General features: G+C 49.0%; 6 protein-coding genes across 6 annotated transcripts; 5 read left to right on the forward strand and 1 right to left on the reverse strand.

The window, feature by feature from the left end:
* Positions 1 to 1,660: 1,660 nt before the first annotated feature.
* BKA55DRAFT_532316 (uncharacterized protein) lies at positions 1,661 to 4,487 on the forward strand (the record flags this gene model as incomplete). The annotated part of the gene is made up of 3 exons (XM_046189321.1): positions 1,661 to 3,074; positions 3,134 to 3,806; positions 3,857 to 4,487. 3 exons carry the CDS (start codon positions 1,661 to 1,663, stop codon positions 4,485 to 4,487), a joined length of 2,718 nt encoding a protein of 905 aa, XP_046056443.1.
* A 677-nt stretch (positions 4,488 to 5,164) lies between these two features.
* On the forward strand, positions 5,165 to 6,596 carry BKA55DRAFT_658677 (uncharacterized protein; the record flags this gene model as incomplete). The annotated part of the gene is made up of 4 exons (XM_046197525.1): positions 5,165 to 5,517; positions 5,594 to 5,792; positions 5,842 to 6,316; positions 6,504 to 6,596. The coding sequence occupies exons 1-4, from the start codon at positions 5,478 to 5,480 to the stop codon at positions 6,594 to 6,596; spliced, it is 807 nt and encodes a 268-aa protein (XP_046056444.1). The 5' UTR covers positions 5,165 to 5,477.
* Positions 6,597 to 6,616: 20 nt separating this feature from the next.
* Positions 6,617 to 8,288, forward strand: BKA55DRAFT_549304 (60S ribosomal protein l15). Its single transcript, XM_046191199.1, has 4 exons — positions 6,617 to 6,719; positions 6,827 to 6,918; positions 7,212 to 7,368; positions 7,425 to 8,288. Exons 2-4 carry the CDS (start codon positions 6,832 to 6,834, stop codon positions 7,790 to 7,792), a joined length of 612 nt encoding a protein of 203 aa, XP_046056445.1. The 5' UTR covers positions 6,617 to 6,719; positions 6,827 to 6,831; the 3' UTR covers positions 7,793 to 8,288.
* Positions 8,289 to 8,694: 406 nt separating this feature from the next.
* BKA55DRAFT_588317 (P-loop containing nucleoside triphosphate hydrolase protein) lies at positions 8,695 to 10,014 on the forward strand (the record flags this gene model as incomplete). Its single annotated transcript, XM_046194771.1, has 1 exon — positions 8,695 to 10,014. The coding sequence occupies one exon, from the start codon at positions 8,695 to 8,697 to the stop codon at positions 10,012 to 10,014; it is 1,320 nt and encodes a 439-aa protein (XP_046056446.1).
* Positions 10,015 to 10,244: 230 nt separating this feature from the next.
* Positions 10,245 to 13,883, reverse strand: BKA55DRAFT_532320 (uncharacterized protein; the record flags this gene model as incomplete). Its single annotated transcript, XM_046189322.1, has 4 exons — positions 10,245 to 13,476; positions 13,527 to 13,628; positions 13,695 to 13,707; positions 13,757 to 13,883. The coding sequence occupies 4 exons, from the start codon at positions 13,881 to 13,883 to the stop codon at positions 10,245 to 10,247; spliced, it is 3,474 nt and encodes a 1,157-aa protein (XP_046056447.1).
* Positions 13,884 to 19,585: 5,702 nt separating this feature from the next.
* Positions 19,586 to 24,039, forward strand: BKA55DRAFT_588321 (armadillo-type protein; the record flags this gene model as incomplete). The annotated part of the gene is made up of 7 exons (XM_046194772.1): positions 19,586 to 19,825; positions 19,960 to 19,980; positions 20,121 to 20,350; positions 20,395 to 20,568; positions 21,090 to 21,261; positions 21,676 to 22,582; positions 22,637 to 24,039. The coding sequence occupies 7 exons, from the start codon at positions 19,586 to 19,588 to the stop codon at positions 24,037 to 24,039; spliced, it is 3,147 nt and encodes a 1,048-aa protein (XP_046056448.1).
* Between the last annotated feature and the right edge of the window lie 966 nt (positions 24,040 to 25,005).

Genomic DNA, 25,005 nt, shown 5'->3' on the forward strand with positions numbered 1-25,005 from the left:
TCTCCACAACTCTCTGTTCGCTCCACCCTCTTACTCTACTCATCGGGTCTGTCTGTTCTGGTCCCTTTTCCCATTTATTCATCATAAAGCATTGTGTCGACTCGAGATCAATCTCCCCCCTCTCAAGTCAACAATTCGCGACGGTGCGCTTACACCTAGGACCCCCTCCCCTGCTGCGCCGCCCACTAGCTTTCCCCATTGAAAGCTCCCGCGCCACCCTGGTACCCGCAGAGGAACGGCAGTATTAGTTGGAGGTTCATACCGCCCGCGACTCTCTTCAGCACCACTTAGAACCTGGTCTCGTGTGGTAACCGCATCTCGACACAACCTGAACACTCGGCGCATTGCATCGCAAAACCCAACAGAAGTAGCAGCCACGACAAGCAGCAAACGGTTCGCGACACAATACGGCACATTGCAACGCTGCTCCGCGACACGCAACACACTTCCTCCTGCCAAGCTTTCCCTCCGCTTGCCTTTCTTTGTCAATATCATCTCTTTCTGCAGCGCGCCGCTGTCCTCCCCGCCTTCCGACTGCAATTCGCAAACTCTCTCCGTCCTCCTCTTTCGACTTGCACACCGTGTGCCCGACGACGTTATTCGCGATCAACCACTTTTCGCCTGCCTGTTCACCACATCGTCGTTGACGCTTTTGTGGTCTTTGCAGATTGATATTCGAAATTTGGGAGATAGGCCTTCTGATCACTGACTATTTGCCACCGCCGCCCGTCTCTCTCGCCTTTGTTGCCGCTCCAAGTGTAGCAGCAACCCCGCGTCTATCTCTTGGTGTCGGATTTCGCGCCGCCTGCTTTCGAGCCTTTCACTGACAATGGGCCACGATTAAGTCTCCTTCGTCGCTACAGCACTAGACATCTTCGTCTGCCCATATCAGTCTCTCAACAAGGTCCTCTTATGAATGGGCACCCATTCTCCTTTACTCTTATCCGACAACCTGAATCTTCTATTTGCGCCTTGGGTTAGACGCGCTGGTATTTAGATATTCTGTCGTATTCACTCACACTAATCAACCACTGGCTCACGCCTCAACGACTTCTGCTATCGCGATTTGACATTTGCGATAAGATCAGAGTTGCCACTTCACAGAGCCACATCTCTTCGACACTGATTACAGCATCAGCGTTCTTTTCTTACGTTTCGTCTGCTTTTACGACTTAGAATTTGGCACGTGTGACGACATAGTCTTTAGATATCCTTGAGATCTCATCTCTGGTAAGTCCAACAGTTGCATCTGCGGCGAGTCTTGGTTATGCTTTGACAAATATTTTGCTTCATTTATCGAGTCTCCATTCATAGACTTGTTTGCCGCGACTCTTGTCACATTTCCCAATATGGCTGAGGTGTCGCGGGGCCACTGAGTTTCTGTTCTCAAACAATATCATTCATTGTTCATCATGAGACCAGTCAGCTAACCAGCCATTTGCAGTTTCGATTCTATTCATTCTTAAAAGATCCTTTACAGCCTACATTTTATTTCACCCCCCAACTCTGTTTATTATCCGTTATCCGAAACACGACAGCTTGTGCTAGCCGGTTCACGTACCACAGATAAAAGACTAAAACTTTCATCAACAAGGCATTATCAATCAGCTGCCTTGTAAAGTTTAGATTGAAAGAAACCAAGTAGTGTCTCTCCTGGATAATGAGTTCTGGTCCGCTCAAGACAGGCCCGTCTTCCAGACTAGGCCAAGGATCTCATCCTACGGCCCCCGGTAACAACCAGTCACTGCTCCTCGAAAAGCTGCATGCGAGGACATCTACGCCAGATTCAGAGGCTCTTGCTAGTTCGGACGACGAAGGCGAGCACCGATACGAGTCTGCATCAGCAACATCACATTCTGCGTCGCAACCTCCTAAACCTGTCCGACGACCTTCGTGGTTAAACGAGACTTCTCAAACCCTGGGCCGTCCCCGTAGGGGATCTATCGCTAGTAACTCGATGTCTCCAACTACTTCTCATCCCAGTACGCCCTCTGGGGAGACTGGTGGGGCGTGGGGATCTCACTCAGCTTCATCTGTGATGGGCCGGGGGTCTGGCGCAGCTGGCTTCTCATGGGGTACAGCTATCTGGAACGCGGAACGCAAAGATCCTCCATCGAGGCTCAGCGAGGTTTTGCCTTCTCCCACATCGACCATACCCCCGGGCGGTGGCAACTCTTTCTTTAACTCAGAGATGCAGACGTCTCCGGTCTCGCGCGATCCTGCGCCTAACTCGCAAATACCTTTCGCTATTCCGCTCCATCCCACTCCTAAAACATACCGGTCTCAGTCATACTCTGTTGGGCAACTGGATCCTGAGTCAACAACCGCTCCGCCTTCGATGAGCTCTTCCGCCATCATGGGTCGCGCTCGCTATCCCGCGCTTCAACATCGACCTTCTCGACCCAGCATGCTAAGTGAAATGGCCAACGACGGCTCGATGCTTGGAAAAGTCAAGGAAGTCGAGGATGACGACGATGAAAGCCCAAGTGAATCAATGCAAAACTCATTTCATCAATCGGATGCGAAAACAATTGAAATGTTGGCTCGTGAAAACGCTATGCTGCGCCAGCAACAGCAGCAGCAGCAGCAACAACAACAACAACAACACCAGCAAACGCAGTATAACAATACCCGTATTCGACCCCGCGCAGTCACCGGCTCCTCCTATCCTGCAAACGGCTACCCAATACGAGACACTGTTCCTGAGGAATCCGATTATGCTATTGATGAGCTCGATGAAGCAAACGAATCTGGCGATATGTTGGCTAAACGGGCGCTGAGCAGACGCATGAGCGAGTACGGAGCGGGGCCCTTACGCTCTCCGTTTGAGAACAATCGCAAACCTGAAAACGCCAACCTCAAGAAAGCGCTCTGGTCAAGCTCACTTGCATTTTCTCCTTCTGACATTTCTCAAAGCAGGCGACATTCCTTTGCCAACATGCCTACTCGCCAAGGTTCTATCAGCTCTATTCCCGACGCGGCCGCACTCGAGCCTTCTGCACTCGATATGCAGCAATCTCAAGAGTTTCCCCCAGGGTACCCCGACCCTGCCGCCTTTAGTGCTTCTTCTCATGGTAAGCTAAGCGCAAAATTCATGTTCTTTATTTGATCATTTGTTAACGCATTCAAACAGCAAGCCAGTACTTTGGAGTTGGCGGAGGTGCCAACATCGGAAATGCGTACCAGACTGGATTTGCCAATCAATATGGGTCTCCTTATGGATTGCCCAACGCGTACGGGAATCGCGCACCATCTCCCCATCGTAATGTTTACAGCATCGCTCAGCCTCGTCACAACCAGCTTCTCCACATTGTGTTGTTCAAGTGCGCTCGAGCTGACGTGTTCTACATCCAAGAGGGCACTGGTCTTAATGTCAAGCCAGGTGATCTGGTGATAGTCGAGGCTGATCGCGGCACTGACCTTGGAACCGTTGCTAAGGATAACGTTGACTGGCAGACTGCTAAAGACCTCAAGGAACACTATGCTGAAGAACAGTACAAGTGGCTGATGATGTACTCACAAAATGCTGCCGTCGCACAGGAGGGTTCTAGCGCAGGTCTTCTTGCCTCCTCCACCGGCCTTCAGGGAAGTGCGGTTGGAGGCATGGGACCCCCGAGCCAGCATCATGCGCAGGAGCCCAACGCCGGCGAACTTCGACCCAAGCTCATCAAACGTCTTGCCCAGAACCACGAGATCCAAGCCCTGCGGGACAAGGAAGGTCAAGAGGCGAAGGCGAAGCGTGTTTGTATGCAAAAGGTCAAGGAGCACGCTCTCAATATGGAGATTCTCGACGCCGAGTTCCAGATGTGAGTATCTTTACCACTTATCAACAGGACCTGACTAACCTCTCTGTTAGGGATTGGAAGAAGTTGACCTTCTATTACTTTGCCGATTCGTACATCAACTTCAACTCTCTCGTTACCGACTTGTTCAAGATCTACAAGACTCGAATCTGGATGTCTGCTATCAACCCAGCCTCATTCGCTAGCCCAACTCTTGGCATTCAGGCTCCTAGCGGCATCGGCCCCGGAGCAGTGAACGCAAACCGTGGTGCGGCTGGTAATGACAGACGCCAGAACCAGCAGGTCCAAGAGCCTCATCAAGCGTCTGCTTTTACCGCTGGAGCCAGAGATGGCCGCGGATTCCGCCCTACTCCAACTTTCAACCAGCCCTTTGGCAATGAGGGCCGCCTCGCGCAACCATCTGGATACCCTCCTTCCAACTACCCTTATGGGCAGTTCGCCAACCCTTATAGCAACCCTCGCAGCAATGTTGGCTACGGTGCTGGTGCTGGTGCTATGCCCGGCGCTATGGAGGGCTACCCCGTTGGAGTCCCCCAGCTTGGGGAATACACGTCGATGCGCCAGCGGTTCCCCAACCCACAGTCTGGCCCTAGCCCGGCGCCTCACTCTCAAGCCACTTCACCTCTGGCTCCCCAGAATGACTGGGTTGGATCTTTCCAGGGCTTGTCTCTCAACACTCATTAATGTGTGTTGTCACATACGTTTGGCGACCATGAGAAGTTTATCTCAGTACACTCGTTTACGTCGAGGCAGGCACAGCAGACGTTGTTTCATGAAAGAGAAACTGCTGGCATTAGTTGATGGAGTTGACGATATGGACTGACATATTCAGAACCAGCCCTCGTTGGGCTTACGGTGCGGTTAAGTGGTATTGTGTTTTCGTTTTTCGTTTCTCATTCTTTGTAATGATTCCGCCGTTTCGTTTACATGCTTTTTTTTTTTTTTTTTTTTTTGGCGTTAATCGGCAATTCTCATTCGACACTCGAGTATTAAGAGATTGTTCAATAGCTGCTTTTCGAATTCCATATCGCCAACGCTTTGTTCAGGATCCATGATCCAACGGCCGATTTCACGACAACGGGGAGTAGGGAGGGAAGACAAGATGGCATTCGATGGCATGGATTTTTCTTTTACAGGCTGAGATTATAGACAGAAAGACCCGAGGACTTCGCATCTAACGCTGTAACTAATACGCAGTAAAAAAAGGGGGCACATTTGGGAGATATAGCCGGAATCATGTATGACAAAGACTTGATTTATTCATTTGCTTATTCGTGCAGGTAATTGGGTTTGTTTCTAAGGGGCTCTTTGGCTCGAGGCACGAAAATGAGACTATGTGATAGATTAAATTTGAGCTCAAGGTTTGCTTATACATTATCCCGACGTGACCTGAAGTGAAGCTGGAGATTCATGAAATGTGCTGAGAATATGCTTTAATCGGTAGTTGAAGCAGATCAGGTTCTTGCCAAACTTGAGGAGGGCCCAAAGTACCTTCCCATTCTTGCATCAACGATTTCACCTGTACCTTCCTCTCCACGCAGGCTCGGATTCTTCCTGCCTTGAACTTAGTTGACTCGTAGCCAAAGAAGACTCTGCTCCAGATGAGGCCAAATTCTTCATCATTCATTCCACGCACTTCGTCACCTCTCGACGGAAGCACTCCATCATCTTGCTATGCCCCCGCGAACACGAAAGAGAAAGGCATCTGCTACGGGTGAGTTGCGACACAATCACACGTTCACTTACACAGGCTAAAAACTCGTCAGAGAGCAATGGTACCGACTATGCAGCTCCGAGGAAAACAACCAGGGCTGTAAGGAAATCAGGTGCAAGGGGAGCAAATCAACGCAAAGACAAAAATTCCATGCGGGCAACGAACGCTTCTTCCAACAAGAAGCGAAAGGTGTTTTATGTTGAAGCCAAGAACCGAATCGAGAAGCACGGTGTCGATTTTATGGAGTTCGTCGATAAGGAGATGTATACACGAATGTATGTGATTATCAGTATCTCACTCGATCCAATTTTCTAATACCAGCAGCCCTCGAATTGGCGTCGATGTGTTGAAGAAAGATATTTCTCATGATCTTGTAACCGTTCTTCCCTGGATGAGTTCTTCGTCGGCTCTCCAGAGACAGAGCACCCAAACTTACCCAAAGATGATACTCAAAGCTCTCGACGCTTTGCAGAGTGATGTTAAGACTTACGAAGACCTGGTCAAACAAGACAACAAGATCAGGGCACCCAACTGGATGCGCTGGGAACAAGACACCAAAGACCTGGAGGATGTGAGCAAGCACGGTCTTGCTATGGCTTCAAAGATCATCAATCATTTTATTATGCCAGATTTACACGAACTTCCTCCCAAGCCTTCTGAGAGCGCTGGCGGAGTTGAGCATGTAGCATGGGATCTGATTGAGGAGGTTCTACCAAAGATGTCTGATGACATATGGGGAAAGATTGCACAGGGTCATCTGAAGGCGTTTACTGAGGTCTTGAAAGCGCGACCAGCTGAAGTCGAAGAATGATTTTACGACATTGATGGGTCAATTGCAATGGGTCATGGGAGATTATATGAGTGTCTGTCTCTGAGAATGAAGCATAAACGATATTGAACGAATCGAGTAGTATTACAGTTCATTGAAGACATGTCTTCAATTCAAGTCTCCCAATTGCTGATCTCATACCCCTGTCACTACCAAGTCGTTGCAGATGAGGGCACGTGACTGCGCACAGACCATATCAGGATGTTCCATTTCGAGGCAGCCCTCGCTGAGTCAGCTGCAAAAAGTGTGAGGGCTAGCGCATCGCTTAACCCACAGGCCACAATTTTCCCACGGAAACTTGGATATCGGTGGTTCTTTCTCTTTTCTGAAAATCTTCGACCTCCTACTAACCACCAGGACCTCGACCAAGCCGGTATGTGAAATCCCCTCTCCTCTCAAGACTCCCTTTCTTCTCCTCTTGCAAGCCTCTGTTTTTCGTCATTACCTCTCGCTAACCTCTATCGTCTTTCCGATAAACAGCCAAGATGGGTGCCCTCAAGTACGTCGAAGAGCTTCAGAAGAAGAAGCAGTCGGATGTCGTTGCCTTCCTCCTCCGAGTTCGCTGCTGGGAAGTACGTTAAACCACCAAAAATATGCACAAGCACAAACATCAATTTCCCATGTGGACGGCGGATTCAACCTGTTCTCGCTCTCTTGTTCTCATCTCGAATTGTCCGAAGCGGTCGATTTTTTGTGCGAGTTCTGAATACTCCGCACTGGGGAGAAAATTCTCGACGACGAAATCAACACAAACTGTGTACGCTTGCACACCGATGAAAGAGAACTCGAGACGAAGCAGGTTGTTTCTTGACCGCCGTCTGTGCTATACACTCGTTGAACATTTGCTGAGAGTGCATCAATATAGCTCCGTCAATTGAACGTCATCCACCGCGCCTCTCGCCCATCCCGTCTGGACAAGGCTCGCCGTCTCGGATACAAGGCCAAGCAGGGCTATGTTATCTACCGTGTCCGTGTCCGCCGTGGTGGCCGCAAGCGCCCTGCTCCTAAGGGTGCCACCTATGGTAGGTTTTTTCTCTCGAGAACAGAGGGATGTCAGTATCTAACACAGACCCAACAGGCAAGCCCACCAACCAGGGTATCAACCAGCTGAAGTACCAGCGATCCCTCAAGGCTACCGCCGAGGAGCGTGTTGGCCGCCGCTGCGCTAACCTCCGAGTCCTCAACTCCTACTGGATCAACCAGGACTCTACCTACAAGTACTACGAGGTCATCCTCGTCGACCCCCAGCACAAGGCCATCCGCATCGACCCCCGCATCAACTGGATCGTCAACCCCGTCCACAAGCACCGCGAGGCTCGTGGTCTCACCGCCACCGGAAAGAAGTCCCGTGGTCTCAACAAGGGCCACCGCTACAACAAGACCCAGGCTGGCCGCAGAAAGACCTGGAAGCGCCACAACACCCTGTCCCTGTGGCGATACCGATAAACAGCTCGCCCCATGCTTCGGGAGGAGCTGGCTTTGTTATTCGCAACGCGGCTGTTCGGTTGTACATGCGATTTGGGAGGGTCTGGTTTTGGCACTGCATACTTGGACTCTGGGGAGTCGGGAACCTTATTTGGTAGCACAAAAAATGGAATCAAAAGCAATTCCAATTTCATGATCAAGATTAAGAATATGGTTTCCCGAAATTTTGCCTACCGATTTGTGATTGGTCATGTGCCGTGATTTGTGAGATGTTTTGAAGCAAACAATGCGTTTATATAACGTTGACTGGATTGTTTCTAACAGTATTGAATTTGCCTGGACTGTTTTGGTAACAAGAATCTGAACCTATGACTGCCCTTGATGTGTTGAAAATTATGTTTGCACTGGTGGAGTTGTCTGAACCCACTTTGGCAATGTCTTGGTGTTTGAGCATGAGAATTATTTCCCAAGCCTAGTGCTATAGTGTCTGCTGAATTAAATTCAAGACCAGTATCCGTAAATTCCTTACTATTGCACTCTTTTCAGTCAGTAAATTGCCCAGAAAATTCAGTGGGCTCTTCTCACTATGCTGTGGCGTTCGTATTGTGGCTTTTCCAGCCAATCCACTTAAGCGCGTCATGTATCTAACCGCGTCTATCTCATTCACTTAATGCGTGAAGTGCAAAACCTCAACTATCTTGATAGAAATCCACTGAACCAGCGCAACAAGAGAATAATAGCGTTTGTAAGAGCAAAGAGTTTTACTCTTCTTATAAAACTTGATATTGATTTACCAGAAAGAGAGATACACTTTGATTGTCAACACCAAATCCACTCCTTTATTCACATCTTCACCTCTCACTTAGACCCTTACTTTCACTTCACTCTCACACACAACCATCCATGTCTCTTCAGCCGTCCTCATGACAGACCTTCTCCAAATCCTCCCCTCCTTTCCCCTCCGCCCTTTTGCAGCTCTAATACCAACAATTGAGCAACATGCTCTCACAACAACAGATCTTCTCACACTTCATCCCGCAGACATAGCAAAGCAGACACGCCTCCCCATCCTCGATCTCAAACGTCTTATAGCTGCTATACAAGCTTCTCTCTCTGATGATCTCAGCCCACAACAACCTCTCCTGCAACCAGCTGAAGAACCCAAAGTCATCAGTACTCTTGACGAGGGTCTTGATGCTGCATTAGGAGGCGGCGTGCCTGTTGGCGTGATAACGGAAATCACTGGTGAAAGCGGTGCTGGAAAGACTCAAGCTCTCCTATCACTATGCCTTGCTGTTCAACTTCCTCCACCTCATGGTCTAGGCCGTGAAGCTCTCTATATCTCAACTGAGGCAGCTCTCGCCACAAGCCGTCTTGCCCAGATGCTCAACTCAAATCCGATTCTACAACAATACGATGACCCTGAAACTCGCCCTTCACTTGATGCTATTCACAGCGCAGTTACTCCAGATCTTGAAACACAGGATCACATCCTCGACTTTCAAGTTCCCGTTCTTTTATCCCGTCACAAAATTGGCCTCATCATTCTCGACTCAGTGGCCGCCAACTATCGTGCTGAATTTGAGCGTCAGGGTTCTCACGGCTCTAACATGGCCGCTCGAAGTGCTGAACTCGTTCGTCTCGGTGCTCTTCTCCGCGATCTAGCTCGACGGCATAACCTCGCTGTTGTCGTAGCCAACCAAGTCGCTGATCGCTTCGCATCCAGCTCTACATCACGGCATGCACCTCCTAGAAGCAGTGGCGTCGCTTATGAGAGTCCCCTCGCTTCGAGAAGCATGCCTCCTCCTTCATCTACAAACCTCCCTGTCACGCCTTCATCATCGTTACCCTTTGCTTTACAAGATCCTGATGGTCCTCCACCTCCACCTGCTTTGATGCTTGATCATCAACAGCGATGGTTTACAGGCTGGGGTGATGACCCTCACGCTTCTTATTCACTTAAGACTCCAAGTTTGGGTCTCGTATGGTCAACGCAGATTGCTTGTCGTATTGCACTATTCAAGCGTCCTGTCTATGGCCGTATAAGACAGGCTGCGCCAATAACAGCAGAGGACGACTCTGACTTGGCAGCACCCACACTCAGAGGATGGCGGAGATGGATGAAAGTTGTATTTGCGCCTCATGCACCCCCAACGGGTCAAGGCTTAGACGGGGCGGTCGAGTTCGAAGTTACCATGGGAGGATTAAAGTCCATCAAGATTCAAAAGTCGAAGAAACAATAATAAGCGTGGAAGTAAGAGCGTATATTAAGTTGTGTATCAACTCTTAGCAAAAGTTGCATTATCAAAGTCACGACAGGCTAAAACTTACGTAGATACGCGCATAGATAGAAACTTGAAACAACCAAAATAATACCTCTAGACTACCTAACCACCTCATAAATGACTATGTTATATGTAAGGTATACAAGTTCCAAAACTCCATTCTATGCATATCCATCATTTAACCCTAATTACCTGGGATGAGGAAACTCGTCATCCATCTGGAGTCGTACTCCAACATTCATACTGATGAGCTCCTGTACAAGCAGCTTCGCTGCATAGGGCATCGTCATCTTGGTAACCTCCCTTGTACTCTTGCATGTGTGGCAGTAACCCTTGTATCCAAACAGACCACATTGCTGGCAAATGTCAATCTCAGTACCATCCGAGCTGATCATGAGTCGCTCCAGCAGAAGCTGAGAAGCACCGTAGGCGATCAGACAATCACGTTCCATTTCTCCCAGACGCAGACCACCATCTCGTGAACGACCTTCCGTAGGTTGACGTGTGAGGATGGCTCGAGGACCTCGAGATCGAGAGTGCATCTTGTCTTGCACCATGTGCTTAAGTCGCTGGTAGTAGATAGGTCCGTTGAAAACGTACGCCTCCAGGGGCTCTCCCGTAATACCCGAAGTGAAGTAGTCCTTGCCCTCCCATGAGAATCCATGGTCTACAAGCACCTGACTCATCTCCTCCAATGGGTGAGAACGGAAAGCATCTCCAAAGCCATAGTCAGGACGACCATGGACGATAGAAGCCTTGCCCGTAAGACACTCGAGTAACTTGCCGACTGTCATTCGAGAGGGGAAACCGTGGGGGTTCATGATAATATCGGGGCTCAATCCACTGTCAGAGAAGGGCAAATCCTCTTGCTCAACAATAATACCAACGACACCCTTTTGACCGTGACGAGACGAGAACTTGTCACCCAGCTCAGGGCGTCTAGTCTGTCTTGTCTGGACCTTGATCACTGTGGTATCCTTCTCCGTTTGAGAAATCATGACCTTGTCGATATATGCGGGATCCGCGATTCGGTACGAGACTGACGAGTCACGGAACTCACCAGGTCCACGGTCCAGTCCAATACCAGTGCTTGTCTGGTCAAGTGGTGTCTCCTTCTTGACCATAGCTTCACCGCTGTTCACCTTATAACCAACGATTGCAAGACCATCGTCATCCAATGCCTCATGCTTAGCGATCCGGCGCTTAATCTTGCCATCGCCCTCGTTCTCGGGGTCTCCAATACGCTCCCTGCGTCCATTGGGGTACTTCTGCAGTTCCGTCGTGTACTTTCTGAAGACCTGACAACGACCAAATCCTCTATCAATCGATGCTTTGTTCAGAACCAAAGCATCTTCAATATCGTATCCTGAGTATGACATGACCACCACGGTGGCATTTTGTCCTGCAGGGAGCTTGTCGTAACCGATAAGTTGAATGGTCTTTGAGATAACCATGGGCCGTTGGGGGTATACGAGTGTATACAGAAGAGTATCGATACGGTTAAACTGGTTGTATGCGATTGCACCAATGGCTTGTTTACCCATAGCACATTGGTAAGTGTTACGAGGAGATTGGTTGTGGTGGGGGAAGGGAATCAATCCTGCGACAGCTCCCAGGACTGTAAACGGTTCGATTTCCAAGTGAGTGGTACTCTGTGTCACTTGGTCTTCATATATGGTAATGAGGGCATCGTTCTCTTCATTGACATCGAGATATTCCACGATTCCGCGGTTCAGAAAGTCGTCGAATGTGGCTTTGCCCATCTGAAGTAATCGCAGATGCTCAGGCTTGAGCTTCTGCTTACCATTCTTAACGATGATGTAAGGTCGACATATACGACCCTCATCAGTGGCAATATGAACGGCATTGAAGTGTGTGTTGATATTTATACCCACAAAGGGAGAGATCCAGCCTCTTCGTCGCATAGTTCTGAACTTTTGCGCAAATCGCTTCGGGTATCGAGTCAATGCGAACGGTGTACCGTTTATATGAATGATATAGCTTCCCTCTCGATGCATCTCAGCACCTGAGAAATTGCGGATAGGCTCAACACCAGCATCTAGTGTAAAGATCCATCGTTTGACAGGTTCTTCGTCGACGTTGGTGGTAATATGGGTCATCAAAGCCAAGTTCTTCACCAGACCACAGGCTTCACCTTCAGGTGTATCTGATGTACAAAGCATACCCCACTGTGATGGTTGAAGCGCACGAGGACCAGACACCTTTCGGGTCTTTTCGAACTGACTGCTGATTCTGGTCATCATGCCAAGAGCCGCAATGTAACTAAGCCGACTGAGAACGTGAGTGACTCCTGCTCGGTTCATATTAAATCGCTTAACGGTCCAGTTTCCAGTCTGAATGGCTCGGTTGATTCCATATCCGATATTGTTGGCGTGGTTGCTAATCATATGGACTGCGTCGAGGGGAACTGCCCTGTTGTTTTTCTTCAGGAACTTATCGATCGACAACTTGACTCCGGATGTGAACTGCTTGAATAAATCTTCGAAAAGAAGTGAGAGAAGTTGACCAGCCAGCTCAAGTCGCTTGTTGCCCACGAAATCTCTGTCGTCGACCAACTTGGGGTTGTGGGCGGCAATGAGGACCCTTCGAGTCATCTGAGCCACATAGATAGCCTTAGGGTAGAAATCCAGTCCCTCAATGGGGACATGGGCAATGACCAGGTTGGCCAGGGCATCGAGGCCTTCTTCGACATGGTTACGGCGCACTTGAGGACCGAATGTCCCTCTGCGAGAACCCATCTTTACCTTGGCTCCAATATACTCCAGCGCTTGGTGCTGAGTGAAAACGCCAGCCTTTGTCGCCTCGTCAAAGTTTACCAGAAATTCATCCTGGTATCTTCCATCTGATCCAGCAACAAGCTGCATGATTTCCATATCTGACAATCCTCCTAGAGCCTTCAGAATGATTACAATCGGGATACCTTCCACCAGGACGTTGTGTGAGAGGAGAATTCTGTCCTTCTTGAGCGTAACGTACGTCTTCGACTTTCTTTCGTGTGTAGAACTGGTGACCGATGCCGAAATAATGTTGTTCTTCTCGTCCGCTTCAACAATGATACGGTTCTTGCTCAATTGCTCCTGGATCAGAATGACCTTCTCGGTACCACCAATAATAAAGTAACCGCCAGGGTCAAGTGGGCATTCGTTCATCTCCTCCATTTGCGTATTGTTGGCTCCGGCAAGACGGCACTTGGAGCTCTTGAGCATGACTGGCATGCGTCCAAGAGGCACATTCTTTCGCACGATTCTTTGCTTGTCTCGGATGTATTGTATGTCGACAAAAATTGGCGCAGCGTATGTCATATCTCGAAGGCGGCACTCCATGGGAGTCACTTCGCTATGTGACTTGTTGTCTGTCCAGTCTTGACGTCGAGGAGTGTCTACTCGAATATCTGTGAACCTGGAAAGTTATGTTAGCATAGCCAGTTTAGTTGGTATTCTGGTACCTACTCTAGCCAAAAATTGCTGTCCACTTCGCTTCGAATAGTTCGATTGGCGCGTACAATATCCTTGATCTCCTGCTCGACGAAGAAGTTGTAAGAGTCAATGTGCCTAAATCAAAGTTAGAATCGGCCAAGTAAAATCCCCAAGCTCTGGGCGCTCTATCCGAATACATACTGTTTGACAAGACCTATAAATCAGTTAGTAAGAAGGCTCACGGGGCTGATCAACATCCTTACCCTTGACTTTCAAGAAGGCTGGCAGAAGCTGGAACTTGTCCTCCTTTGTGGAAATAGGATCTGTGAGTTTCTTGCCATTGTAGAATGGCTCCAGGAGAGCCTCGAAGCCATCGTCGACCGTAGGCATCTTGAATGTCACCTAAGAGCGCACATCTAAAAAGGATGGTTTTTGGGTGCGTGTTTGCGCTGACTACTTTTTTTCTGCGGCAGCTTGCGATAGCTTCGCAAAAAGTTCTTGCCCCGCGGTCATAGGTGGAGCCGGCTTGATCGGGTGCGCCACGGTGGGGGACGAGAGTTCGCGATAAGTGTCACGTGATGGTTATCAGCTTGTATAAAACCTTTAGTCGTCTTGATTACCATATATCATGGGCGAATAAGCATTCTGTTTAGAGTTTCGATGTCTAAATTGTGCATTATCCTACTCGGAACTTCATAATATTCTTACGAATTTAGCAAAATTGTCTAATTCACTACGTGATCGATGGTTATGGTTATTGATATGGCCTACCCTATGCTTCCAGTATTCGACTCTATTATCCAACGGCATTAGTATAATGCTTCCTGAGTTTACAGTATAGTAGCACTCATACGCAGTGTACTCTCGAGATGATTGGTCAAGATATTGTTATAAAATGGCCAAGTTGTGTCTTTTCGTTTAAAAGGGTTAACTAATTACGACGTGCATGTCCGAGACCGTTTAGAAGATCCTTATGATGAAGGTCTCTTGGATACAAAGAGAACCAAACATGACTAACATGACTGACAAAATGGCGTTCCATCAACAGTCGATTTTATATATATGATTGCGGTCATGGTGAATGCCTGACTGTTTCGCAGCCGTAGCCTCCTGGGACAAGGTATATATATATATATATATATATATATTTTTTTTTAGCAGTGATAGGGTCCAACACCCAGGCTTGCAGAAGCCCGTCAAGTGTGAGATTGACACCATACTATGACCATTGATACTTACAAACCGCCTCGAAGTCATTCAGCTATTCGTTTGAATTGAAGAATAGCCATGCCAAGAGGTGAGTTGCTCAAACACAACAGTGGTTTTGTCAAAGGGAAAGAACTTTTATAGCTGTGTGTGAACGCCAATTCTACAAGCCAATACTTGCCAAACGCAATAAACACACATGATGTGAATAAAGAACAAATAATCTTACTCGTTATGATCGTTGTCATTTTGCAACTCTCAGCATTGAGACTTTGCTCAACGCGAGTTGCTTAGAGACATGGCCTTGGGATCGTCTGTACAACATCACACCCCCGCATGTACTATGTATAAGCAGGAAACCCTACACAAGTTGCCTATATGCTCATGCCCAGCATTGATGTGCGTCACTGGGAGACTTGACGGACATTTTCTAAAACGAGGAGACCACTCAGTGGCCCGTGAAAGCAAGCTCATCTGGCTCATGTGCTGCGATCATAGCGGGAGAAGCAAAGACATCATTCTTGGCGCTGGCAATTAGCCCCCTAGCGTGAGTTGATCGGACCCTGACTTCGAGTCGCGATGTAGTAGGGTGGGACGGCAACCTGACTAGCTTGATGGACCACTTGTAGCGGCAGGTTGTAAAAGTCGGTGAAGGGATTGAGTCTTTTTGAGAGTGAGGGGAAAGTTGAGCAGGCACCAGCCAGAGGGACATGCAGAGGAAGCAGGTGGTGGATCTCGACGGGCTTCGTCAAGCTATTAGTGAAGAATGTGTACTGCCATACAGAGTACTCAAGCCCATCAATGATGCCTTATAGAGACAGTGCTTCAGGTTATCTAGACTTGGGAAGATGACTCAACGCCAGCATGGTTATACATTCATAGCTCTCCAGCACCAATCGTGTTATTGGCTGTATTGTGTTGGGGTTGTAAGACAATAAGGCGAACGAAGTTATTCGGAGTTGAGTGGAAATGGTGCCTGATAAAGACGTCGCAACTCTGACATTCACAACCACAACCCATCGGCAGTGGCTCAACTAGTGGTTCCCCCATGTGCAACAGCGCCGCTCAGGGTGGATTTCGTACCGACCAAGCCGAGGGTCTTTATGACCCCCATCGTCTCTCTGCTTTTATTCAGAACGGTTGATGCTGATTGGTTTCGATGGCATCATATCCCAAGACGCTACTGCGAGAGGTCAAAGGGAAGCATGACGCCAGTCGCACCACGGACCAAGGCCATGACTGTCTAACGATCGGTTCCTAGTCAGGCTCCATCAAGTAACATGCGAAATCCATCATATTTGGATACCATGGTCAGCCACTGCGATTTCCGTGTAATTGGCCTCTTATTAGCAATGTCAGTCAGAGGTGCGAATCAGCTTAGAGCCCACGAAGAGCCGGGTGGAGGATTTATTGGAAGCGGTGAACGAAATTAGGCTATGGATCGTCATGTGTCAACTGTCTGTGGCGGATGGCTGACGGCTATACTCCGTAGATGCTGTCGAAATAGAGTGGCAATATGAGGCCCAACCTAATATTGACAGTTTGTGCTGGAACGGACCTGTCAGATTGATACAAGCAAAGCTCCCATGTCTCGGCGTTCCTGGTCGATGCATCAAGGGCAATCTGGGGACATGTTAGTTTGGGCTTCTGCAGTTCAGGATGGGATGGGTTTTGGGTGACGTGCAGGAGGGATAGCAACACCAACCAATCGGCGGAGTATATTGGAGGGACGGGGATGTGCGCTTGGTCCATGTCTTGTAGTGCCTCTTGGAGACCGGGGGGCTTCGAGATATCAATTATTGTCAATTGATGAGGAGAGGTTTTGGTGGGTTGACACGATTGAGGCAAGTTTCTGTCAACTGGCATTCATAGAATCTGTATGCCTTGGCCTCCAAGCTCTTCATGTTGCAGGCTCTTGAATATCTCTGGGACTGATTTGCTACTTGACTCTTCCGAGTCTGGGGGAGGTTGAAAAGGAATTCTAGGATAGGCTAGAGTGTTATTACAAACCGGTCAAATCCTGGTAGACGCAGAGGTTGAGGCTTCCTGTTCGTAGGAGGGGAAGTGCATGATCCAATGGGAGCCTCAACTAGGCACGCATATCTCCTCCTCACCCTGCAGATTCATGCTTGTCTCACAATTTGTAGTGTGAATCTTTTGAGTAGTGCGGGATATCGGCGAGTGATCGTCTAGTGCAACATTTACACAGGTCAGGAGGGATAAATACTCCGATAAATACTCGCAGGTTGAGAGACACTCACGATGGTCTCAGTGGAGGTTCTTCACCATTGTAATAAGCTAACGTGCCGCTGCCAGGGACCTTGACAAGCCATGATGCACAATCCTTGCAACCCTCCATGCTCATATCTACCTGCGCTTCAATGCACGATTAGATCCGAGGCCTTCATAACTAAGGCTAGCTACAATATGTATAAATCAGTCAAATCTCTTCTACGAATATGAGTCAACTATACTGTATTTTGTGTATAAATATCTGGCTGTCTCAGCTGACATGACTGTCTCAACATACGATGCATCCCTCAGCACATATCCAAGCATTGTACAACACCCTGCTCATGCCATAGCCCACCTCAAAAGGCATTGTGTGGGTTCGGACGAGAAGAGCCCGAGGGTTATTCGACTATCCGCAACAACGACTATTACATTACACTACTAGACCCAGACAAGCTTCAATGACTGAGCTGTTATACGCAAATTTATAAGCACATTTGGACCCTTCACTCTCAGTTCTTCTGGAATAAAGCCGACAGACCAATTGGACTCGACCATCGCTAGTTGATGTGCCTAGCCGTTGGAAGAAGTGGACATTGTATCCATCCGCCATCCCTCCCTCCCGTCCCCTGGAGATTTGGCTTTTCTGTTCTGATGGTGCCTGACTTGGGTCCCACTGATGGTATCGTTAGTGGTTTCTTGGGCTCTGATGGACCAGACGCAGTTCTTGAAAAAAAGTTTCATGTGAGGTGTCTTGCGTGGGTGTGTGTGTGTATGCCATGTATGCAAGTTACCCGCAACTCCAGTACGACGCTGGCCGAGGTGTATGTGTTAGACCTGGATCAGAACAATCAGCCTCACTATTGAGTAATACAACCCCTGATTGAACATGATTTCTTGTTTCGTTGACCGTATATCATCAAATGTTTGTTGGTTTGTATGTAACCGAAAGTATATAGTTTATAAACACAATATTCGGCGTTAAATAAATATGAGAAACTTTAGTTCCCAAACAATGGAAACCTTGCATATCCCTGCTGCTCTTTGCCTCATCCTTAACCTGTAACCGACCAAACCCTGCGACTTGCCTTTACTGTACGGTACTGTCCGTGAGGCCCTGTCTTGTGTCCACAAAGACACGCGCCGACCTCTAAGCCGAGCGCCAAACACCCGCGTTAGGCCAATCTTTTAGGTCCCCATTGTCAACTGGACACTTGATATATTTTTCTCCTTCTCCTCTACCGTAATCGCCCTCACATCAACCTCGACTATCTATCTACTGATCGCAACTTGCTTCCTCTCCTCCAAACCAGCTTGTCGCTCCTGGCTTCCAGGGCGCGCTGTGAGAGAGAAAGCCTGTAACTATATTAAATCGTTGTATCACCACCAAAGACACGTGCCAAGTGTCTCTTGTACGATTGATTGTTTACTCCTGTGCATTGATTGCCATTTCAATTTCAAATCCAGGTTGGTTCATCTTTTTTGTCTAGAGCCTCCGTCTCTGGTTCGTCAAGGCAGGCACCTACCTCTCCGAAGGAAGGAAACCAGAATAACCGTACCTCCCATCTCCCCACTCCTGTTACTCACTCGCTCTCCTACCCTCTCTCAAAGACATCAGCTCCAAGGCGTGTTGCCTGTAATACCACAATTGTTACTATATCATCTTATTACTCCGTTCCGTTCTGTCCTGTCGGGTTCTATCGCCTCGTCTTCAGCCAAGGGTACCAAGCATAGCGCGGCGGACACAAAATACGCACCCGACATCCCGCACCGCACCACGAATCATCCACCGCCGCCGGCAACATAGTGCAATACCCATCCATACATATTTCACTTTGGCAGAAAGATATCCATTCACATCGCGGCACGGCACGCCAACTTGGTATAGATCGTACGCCCATGCTACCTTAATTCCGACAAGACGGCCAAACAACAACTCCTCCCCGCTTGCTTTTGCGATGGTTATTTGCTTGCAGAAAATAGAAGACCGACAGGGACCGTGACAGAGTATGAAGATTATAATCCCCTGCTGTCCTTCCTCTCTTTCCTGGCCATGATCATTCCTACAAATGTTGTCATCCCACGTTTCATACCACATCCTAGTTGCACCATTCCGAATTCAACGCTTCAACTCCGAGCTGTGCCTCTGCCTCCTTGTCCACGGCATCGTTGTGGCCCGCGTGGCTTGAAGCTCTATCATCACTCTTCAGCAAGTCTTACCCATCCATCCTCTCGACATCTTGAGCTCCTCTGGGTCCTCATGAGTTCTGTATACTGTACAGTTCGCATACAATCCCGGCTGCCTAAGATCGCACTGCCTTAAGCACACAGGCCACTTCAGTTCTAGTCTGAGGTGTACCAAACCCAGCGCCCACCAACACCCCTGTGTTGCTTCAGGAAGCCAGCCCCAAAAGACACCCCCCATTCACAGGGCCTTACCCACACTGACCACGTCCACCCCGCCTCTCAACAACGTTCCATCCACTACCTACCTCGTCTCTTTTTGCACTTTCTCTGCTTCATCTTACACCTTATCGTCTATACAAACGCGGTAACTGATGCTCATCTGTTTCTTTCATGTCTTTAGTATTATAGGCTGAGACCGCTTGCCAATTCGGCGTGTACTATCTTTATCCTGTATCTATTAGTCCATCATGGACGAACTACGCTTTCGCTCCCAGCAGTCCCCGCGGGGCAACGACCAGTCCATGCATTCGTTTGTCTCACCTACTCGAAATGCCTCCAGAATGCCTGCCCCCCAAGTCAACCCTCATGTCGGCGCCCACGACCATCGATCTGGCCTGCCTCGCCGCTTCACCACCGATTCTGGTCGAGTCCCGACACTATCCTCTCTGGGTGCTCAACGGGTACCCGAATCCTCCCAGGACTATAATGTGAGTAATCAACATATGACGAATCTGTCGCTTGCTTGGAATTCGACAGGGCTTCGGGTGGCTTGGTTTCGTGATGGATTACGAAAGTTGCCAATCCCCGTAGTAACAGCGAGTACTGACATGTGTGATGGTAGGCAATGCACAAGGTGCAATTGGTACGTTTTGATGCTCGTATTTTCCGCCTGGGTTTGCCCTCGAATTTGCCAGTTGTTCAAGTTGGATCTGAGCACTCGAATCCGAAACGATGCGATACCAACCAACTCAAGATACGGTCGTTAACTAATGATAGACTCAGATCGAGAAGAAGAAGATGGAGTATGAACGAATCCGGGAGCAAAGGCGGAGGTTTGAGCTCGAGATGCAAAAGCTGGATCAACAACAAAGACGAGAGGCTTTGGAACTTGCTCAGATGGAGGAGGAAGTCGGTAGAATGGGTGGCCACCAGTCCGAGCCCACCACACCCCCCGAATACCGAGACAACTCTGGATTCCCTACGTTTTTATCACGACCGAGTCGATACTCAATGTCTAGCTTGACCTCCCCCCGGGTCTATTCAACCGCCCTGTTAGATCAGGCTCGCAACTCGCTTCACCCCAATCCGGTATCAGACAGGCACGCTTTGGATTTGAGGATACTACGACCCAGATGCCTTCTCGTTCTGTCCCAACTACGCGAAGAAACAGTGATGATGAGAAGGAGGAGGCTGTTCGACAAGATCCTAGCAGTCATCGTTCTGGTAATGCGTAAGTGACAGCTCCTACCGCATGTCCATGTCTTTCTTTTTGTGAGCGAGCACCCGTTCAAGTGGAGGTTGCCATTAGAGCTCTTGCAAATCCAGCTTCGGACCTTGCTGTAAACTGCCACAGAAGCAACCTGGCTAGAGTTTTTTGTTTTTCTGTGTTGGAAACCTCTCAGCGTGAATAATGCTGTTATTGGTGGGTGAATCTTAACTCTGAGCCAAAATAGGAGGGCTCTGAATTATGTGAGGACTCTCTAGTGAGAAGGCAAAAACCTCGCATAATTCAAACAGTGATTCACTCTTGAAGAAAGCTTCGAGAGGAGTATATAATCCTCTCTTTGAACCTCTGCTTCGGCTCCAATCAACTCAACCTCCACAACGCAACACAACTCCATCCATCACATTCCAATTCCTTAGACTGTCGTTCTTCCTTCAGTCACAGCCACTCTCATCCAACTCAGCAAAACCTAGCATCAAGCGGTCCAGAAATCATCAAGCAGAGCTAACCATGAGCTTCGACGATAGAATCAACCGGTACTCGATGCCTGTGACGCGTTCACGTACGGGGATGTATGATGTTGGCCTTGATCAAACAAATACTACTCGATTTCTTTTTGGCGACGAGGAGACAAATGCTGGAGGCCATAGTGGTCCTGACGCAAACTTCCCAACTCTTATTCGTCACGACGATCAGATTGTAAGTTTTTTTCATATTACATTTTCCATCTGAACAACATTTCGTCTAGCCATTTCGCCCTTTTGATTTAGAGTCAACTCTGCGGATGCTTGGTGGTGAGACTATATATTGGAAGTTATTGCTCTGCTCCAACTTCTCGACTTACACCCAGGCTCCACATTTCTCCATAAGGTGCATATTCACCTTGAGCTCTCCTTCGAACATGCGCCCATTGTCTTTCAGCATTTGCTCTCCTGCATAGAAGCCTCCTCCACTTTCCTGCATAAGGCCCATTCAATTCCCTTTCCCTGCTGTTTTCCTTTGGCGCAATAAGATCTTGAGCTCTCGACCTCTCTCTATTCGAGCGCCCCACCACAGAATCTATATTGTTGTACTATTGTTGCGTCGAATTCTGACCCACAACTTTACTCTCAGCTCTCAGCGTCCTCGGCCGCCCTAGATCTTGCCCTATCCCCGTCTCCTAATCCCGAGGCGACATCTTCTTCAAGAGGTTGGAGCCGTGTTGTTAACCGTCATCGCCCTCAGCAGAGTCTCTCCTCGCTCAACGGAAGCTCCAACATCGTAAGCGACCTTGTTGGTCTAGCATCTCGACCTACTACTTCCCTCCGCCATTCTATCGACCTAAAGTACATCTCAGAAAACGCAGTTGAGACTGGTGCCATCATGTCTCCTACGGCGACTCCCAACATGGCGACTCCCCCTAAGCTGCAGAGTTCGTATTCTTCGAGCGATGTTCCCACGGTCAAGAGCCCTGGGACTTTGTCTTCCAAGACCAACAATCATGCCCAGCAGCATTTCCACAACCATAATGCTAGCCTTGGCCGTATCCCGGCTGGCGCGGTCCATCGTGGCCACAGCCGGGAGCTCTCTTCAGAAAACCCTGCTGTTAGCCGTGAGCAGCCCAACTATCCTTCAATCCAGTCTGCTCTTCAGGCCAGTGCCGCTCCCTTTGGGCCCAGCACCACAGCTGCAGTGCCACCTTCTGCTATGGTGAACCCTTCAGCTGGCGCCGCAGCCGCGAACAATAGCTACAACAACAATGGGTTCTATCCCGTTAGCGGGTACGGTGCTCCTCACGGTGTTCCTCAAGGCGGCATTCCCCAGGGTATGCACCAGGGTGCTACCCATCAGCCAGGAGGATATAATGTCAATATGCTCGCGAACAGTATGCAACAGATGAACATGAATGGGGCCAACGGCAGCAACATGTACCAGCCTCAGAACTACAACGGCTACAACGCCGGCCCCTACAACCAGGGTAACCAGCCTCGAGACAGCCAGGCACGCGTCATTCAGCATCGCCGACAGCTTGACAATGAAGGTGAGTTTGACATCAGAGTAGTTTCGCATCAGCACAAACTGACTTGCTTTGCAGCCATGTCTCGCTACCAGAATACGCCTCTTGATTCCTTCGTGGGCAACATCTATGAGCTTTGCAAGGACCAGCATGGCTGCCGTTACCTCCAGAAGAAGCTTGAGGAGCGCAACGCCGATCAGGTTCACATGATTTGGGTCGAAACCAACCAGCACGTCATTGAGCTCATGACGGACCCGTTTGGTAATTATTTGTGCCAAAAGCTCCTTGAGTTCTGCAATGACGATGAGAGGACTCTTTTGATTCAAAACGCTGCCCAGGACATGGTCCGCATTGCCCTCAACCAGCACGGCACACGCGCACTCCAGAAGATGATCGAGTATGTGAGCACCCCTCAGCAGGTTCACATCATCATCGAGGCACTTCGCTTCCAGGTTGTGGAGCTCATCCAGGACCTCAACGGCAATCATGTCATTCAGAAGTGTCTTAACAAGCTTACCCCCCCTGATGCCCAGTTCATCTTTGACGCCGTCGGCAACAACTGTGTCGAAGTGGGCACTCACCGACACGGCTGCTGTGTTCTTCAGCGCTGCATCGACCATGCCTCTGGCGACCAGAAGCTGTGGCTTATCCAGCGAATTACCGAGCATGCACGAATCCTTGTCCAAGATCCCTTCGGCAACTACGTCGTTCAGTACATCATTGACCTGAACGAACCTCTATTTACCGAGCCTATCGTTCTCACCTTCAAGGATTGTATTACTCAGCTGTCCCGCCATAAGTTCAGCTCCAACGTCATTGAGAAGTGTCTGCGCTGCGCCCAGCCCCCTTCCAAGGACCTGATTGTGGAGGAGCTACTACGCAATCAGGAGATGGAGCGCCTCCTCCGGGACTCATTCGCCAACTATGTCATTCAGACTGCTCTGGAGTATGCTACTCCTCATCAAAAGCATCGCCTTGTAGAAGCCATTCGCCCAATTCTTCCCCAGATACGAACAACTCCCTACGGTCGTCGTATTCAAGCTAAGATCTCGGCCTTCGACAACCGTGGAAGCGCTGCCTCCAGCGGGCAAGTGACACCAGCCGACAACACCCAGGGTCAAATTCCTATGCGCGCTACTCACGCTCGAGGTATTCCTGGAAGTGGCCCTATTTTGCAGGGCAATGGTATGCCTCACAACGGACCCATGCCACCTATGCGCCAGAACATGCCTGTCTACTCTCCTAACCCCACCATGAACGGTCAAGTTCCTACTGCTGGCGGACCTGTTCAGCAGCCTCAGTATGGACAGATGACCCCTGGCAATTTTGCTCCCAACACTGCTGCCAACGGTGCCGCTAACGGCAGCGCCGGTAACAGTAGCCTTGCTGGCCAAGTTGGTGGCAACAGCGGCTCTACAAGCCCTACCAATGGCAATGGAAATGTCAGCACGGGTCAGGGTGAACAGCCTCAGTGGGTTTAGACTTGTGTCTTGACATTTTTATAGACTTGCTTGTAAAATGACGTTCATTATGGCTTTCAGTGGTACCGCAAGGTCGGCACCGCCATGATTCACGATTTTCCTTTGACCTGTTTCACCACGTCTCAGAAGCATAGCCAAAAGGGCGCAGGCCCATCGCGATCGATTGACACGACGGCCTTCAGGGCCTTGTCGTGTGTACATTATGAAAAGGGCGCTACAGGACTACAGCCACTAATCCTGGGGCCACTTCTTTTCGTGTGCTTTCTCTTAGGGAGAATGGCTGCGCACATGAGGGTATGGGTATCACGATTAGGGCGTGTACGTGTACTTGGATCGACGAAATCACAATCATCAGACATCGGCATAGACGACTCAAACCTTTTCGGGCCTATTGGTTTTCTTTCCCCGTTTGCTTGCGAATTCGACTCAGGAACGATTCATGTTTGGGTTGTATGATTTTAGGGAAACGATGATTTATTGCTTTCTACTGGGGAATAAGAGGTCCTTGTGGAGGTGCCAGTCTGTTGGCCTGGGAGAGGAAGGAACCCCTACCTGTATTTAGACTAGGTCTTTAAATCAGGGTTTGCTTTAACTCAAATGGCTTTTGATATGTGATTCTCTTGGCTATGTTCGTGATTGCTTTTCCAATACTGTCAGTCAGGGTTGCAGAGGTAACATTCTCCTTTTCCATGATACAAAGGATATTCCCAGTCATGAGATCAGTATAGGATATGACTGACCTTGAATGGTTCCTTCTAGTTAGACGATAGTTGACTGATGCATGATCTCAGCCGAGCATACCATCGCCTCTTCTACAATGTCTAGGATACGTGCTTAAAAAGCAGGCCAACCTTTAAGTCCTTGATTCTTGCCGAGACAGGCGATTCGCTACGTTCGGCGACAACCTACAATATAGCACTTGTAGGAACATCTCGTAGCAAGCTAGACAAGGTACATATATATGAC

Source organism: Fusarium redolens (assembly GCF_020744475.1).
Source record: "Fusarium redolens strain MPI-CAGE-AT-0023 chromosome Unknown BKA55scaffold_1, whole genome shotgun sequence".
NCBI lineage: Eukaryota > Fungi > Ascomycota > Sordariomycetes > Hypocreales > Nectriaceae > Fusarium > Fusarium redolens.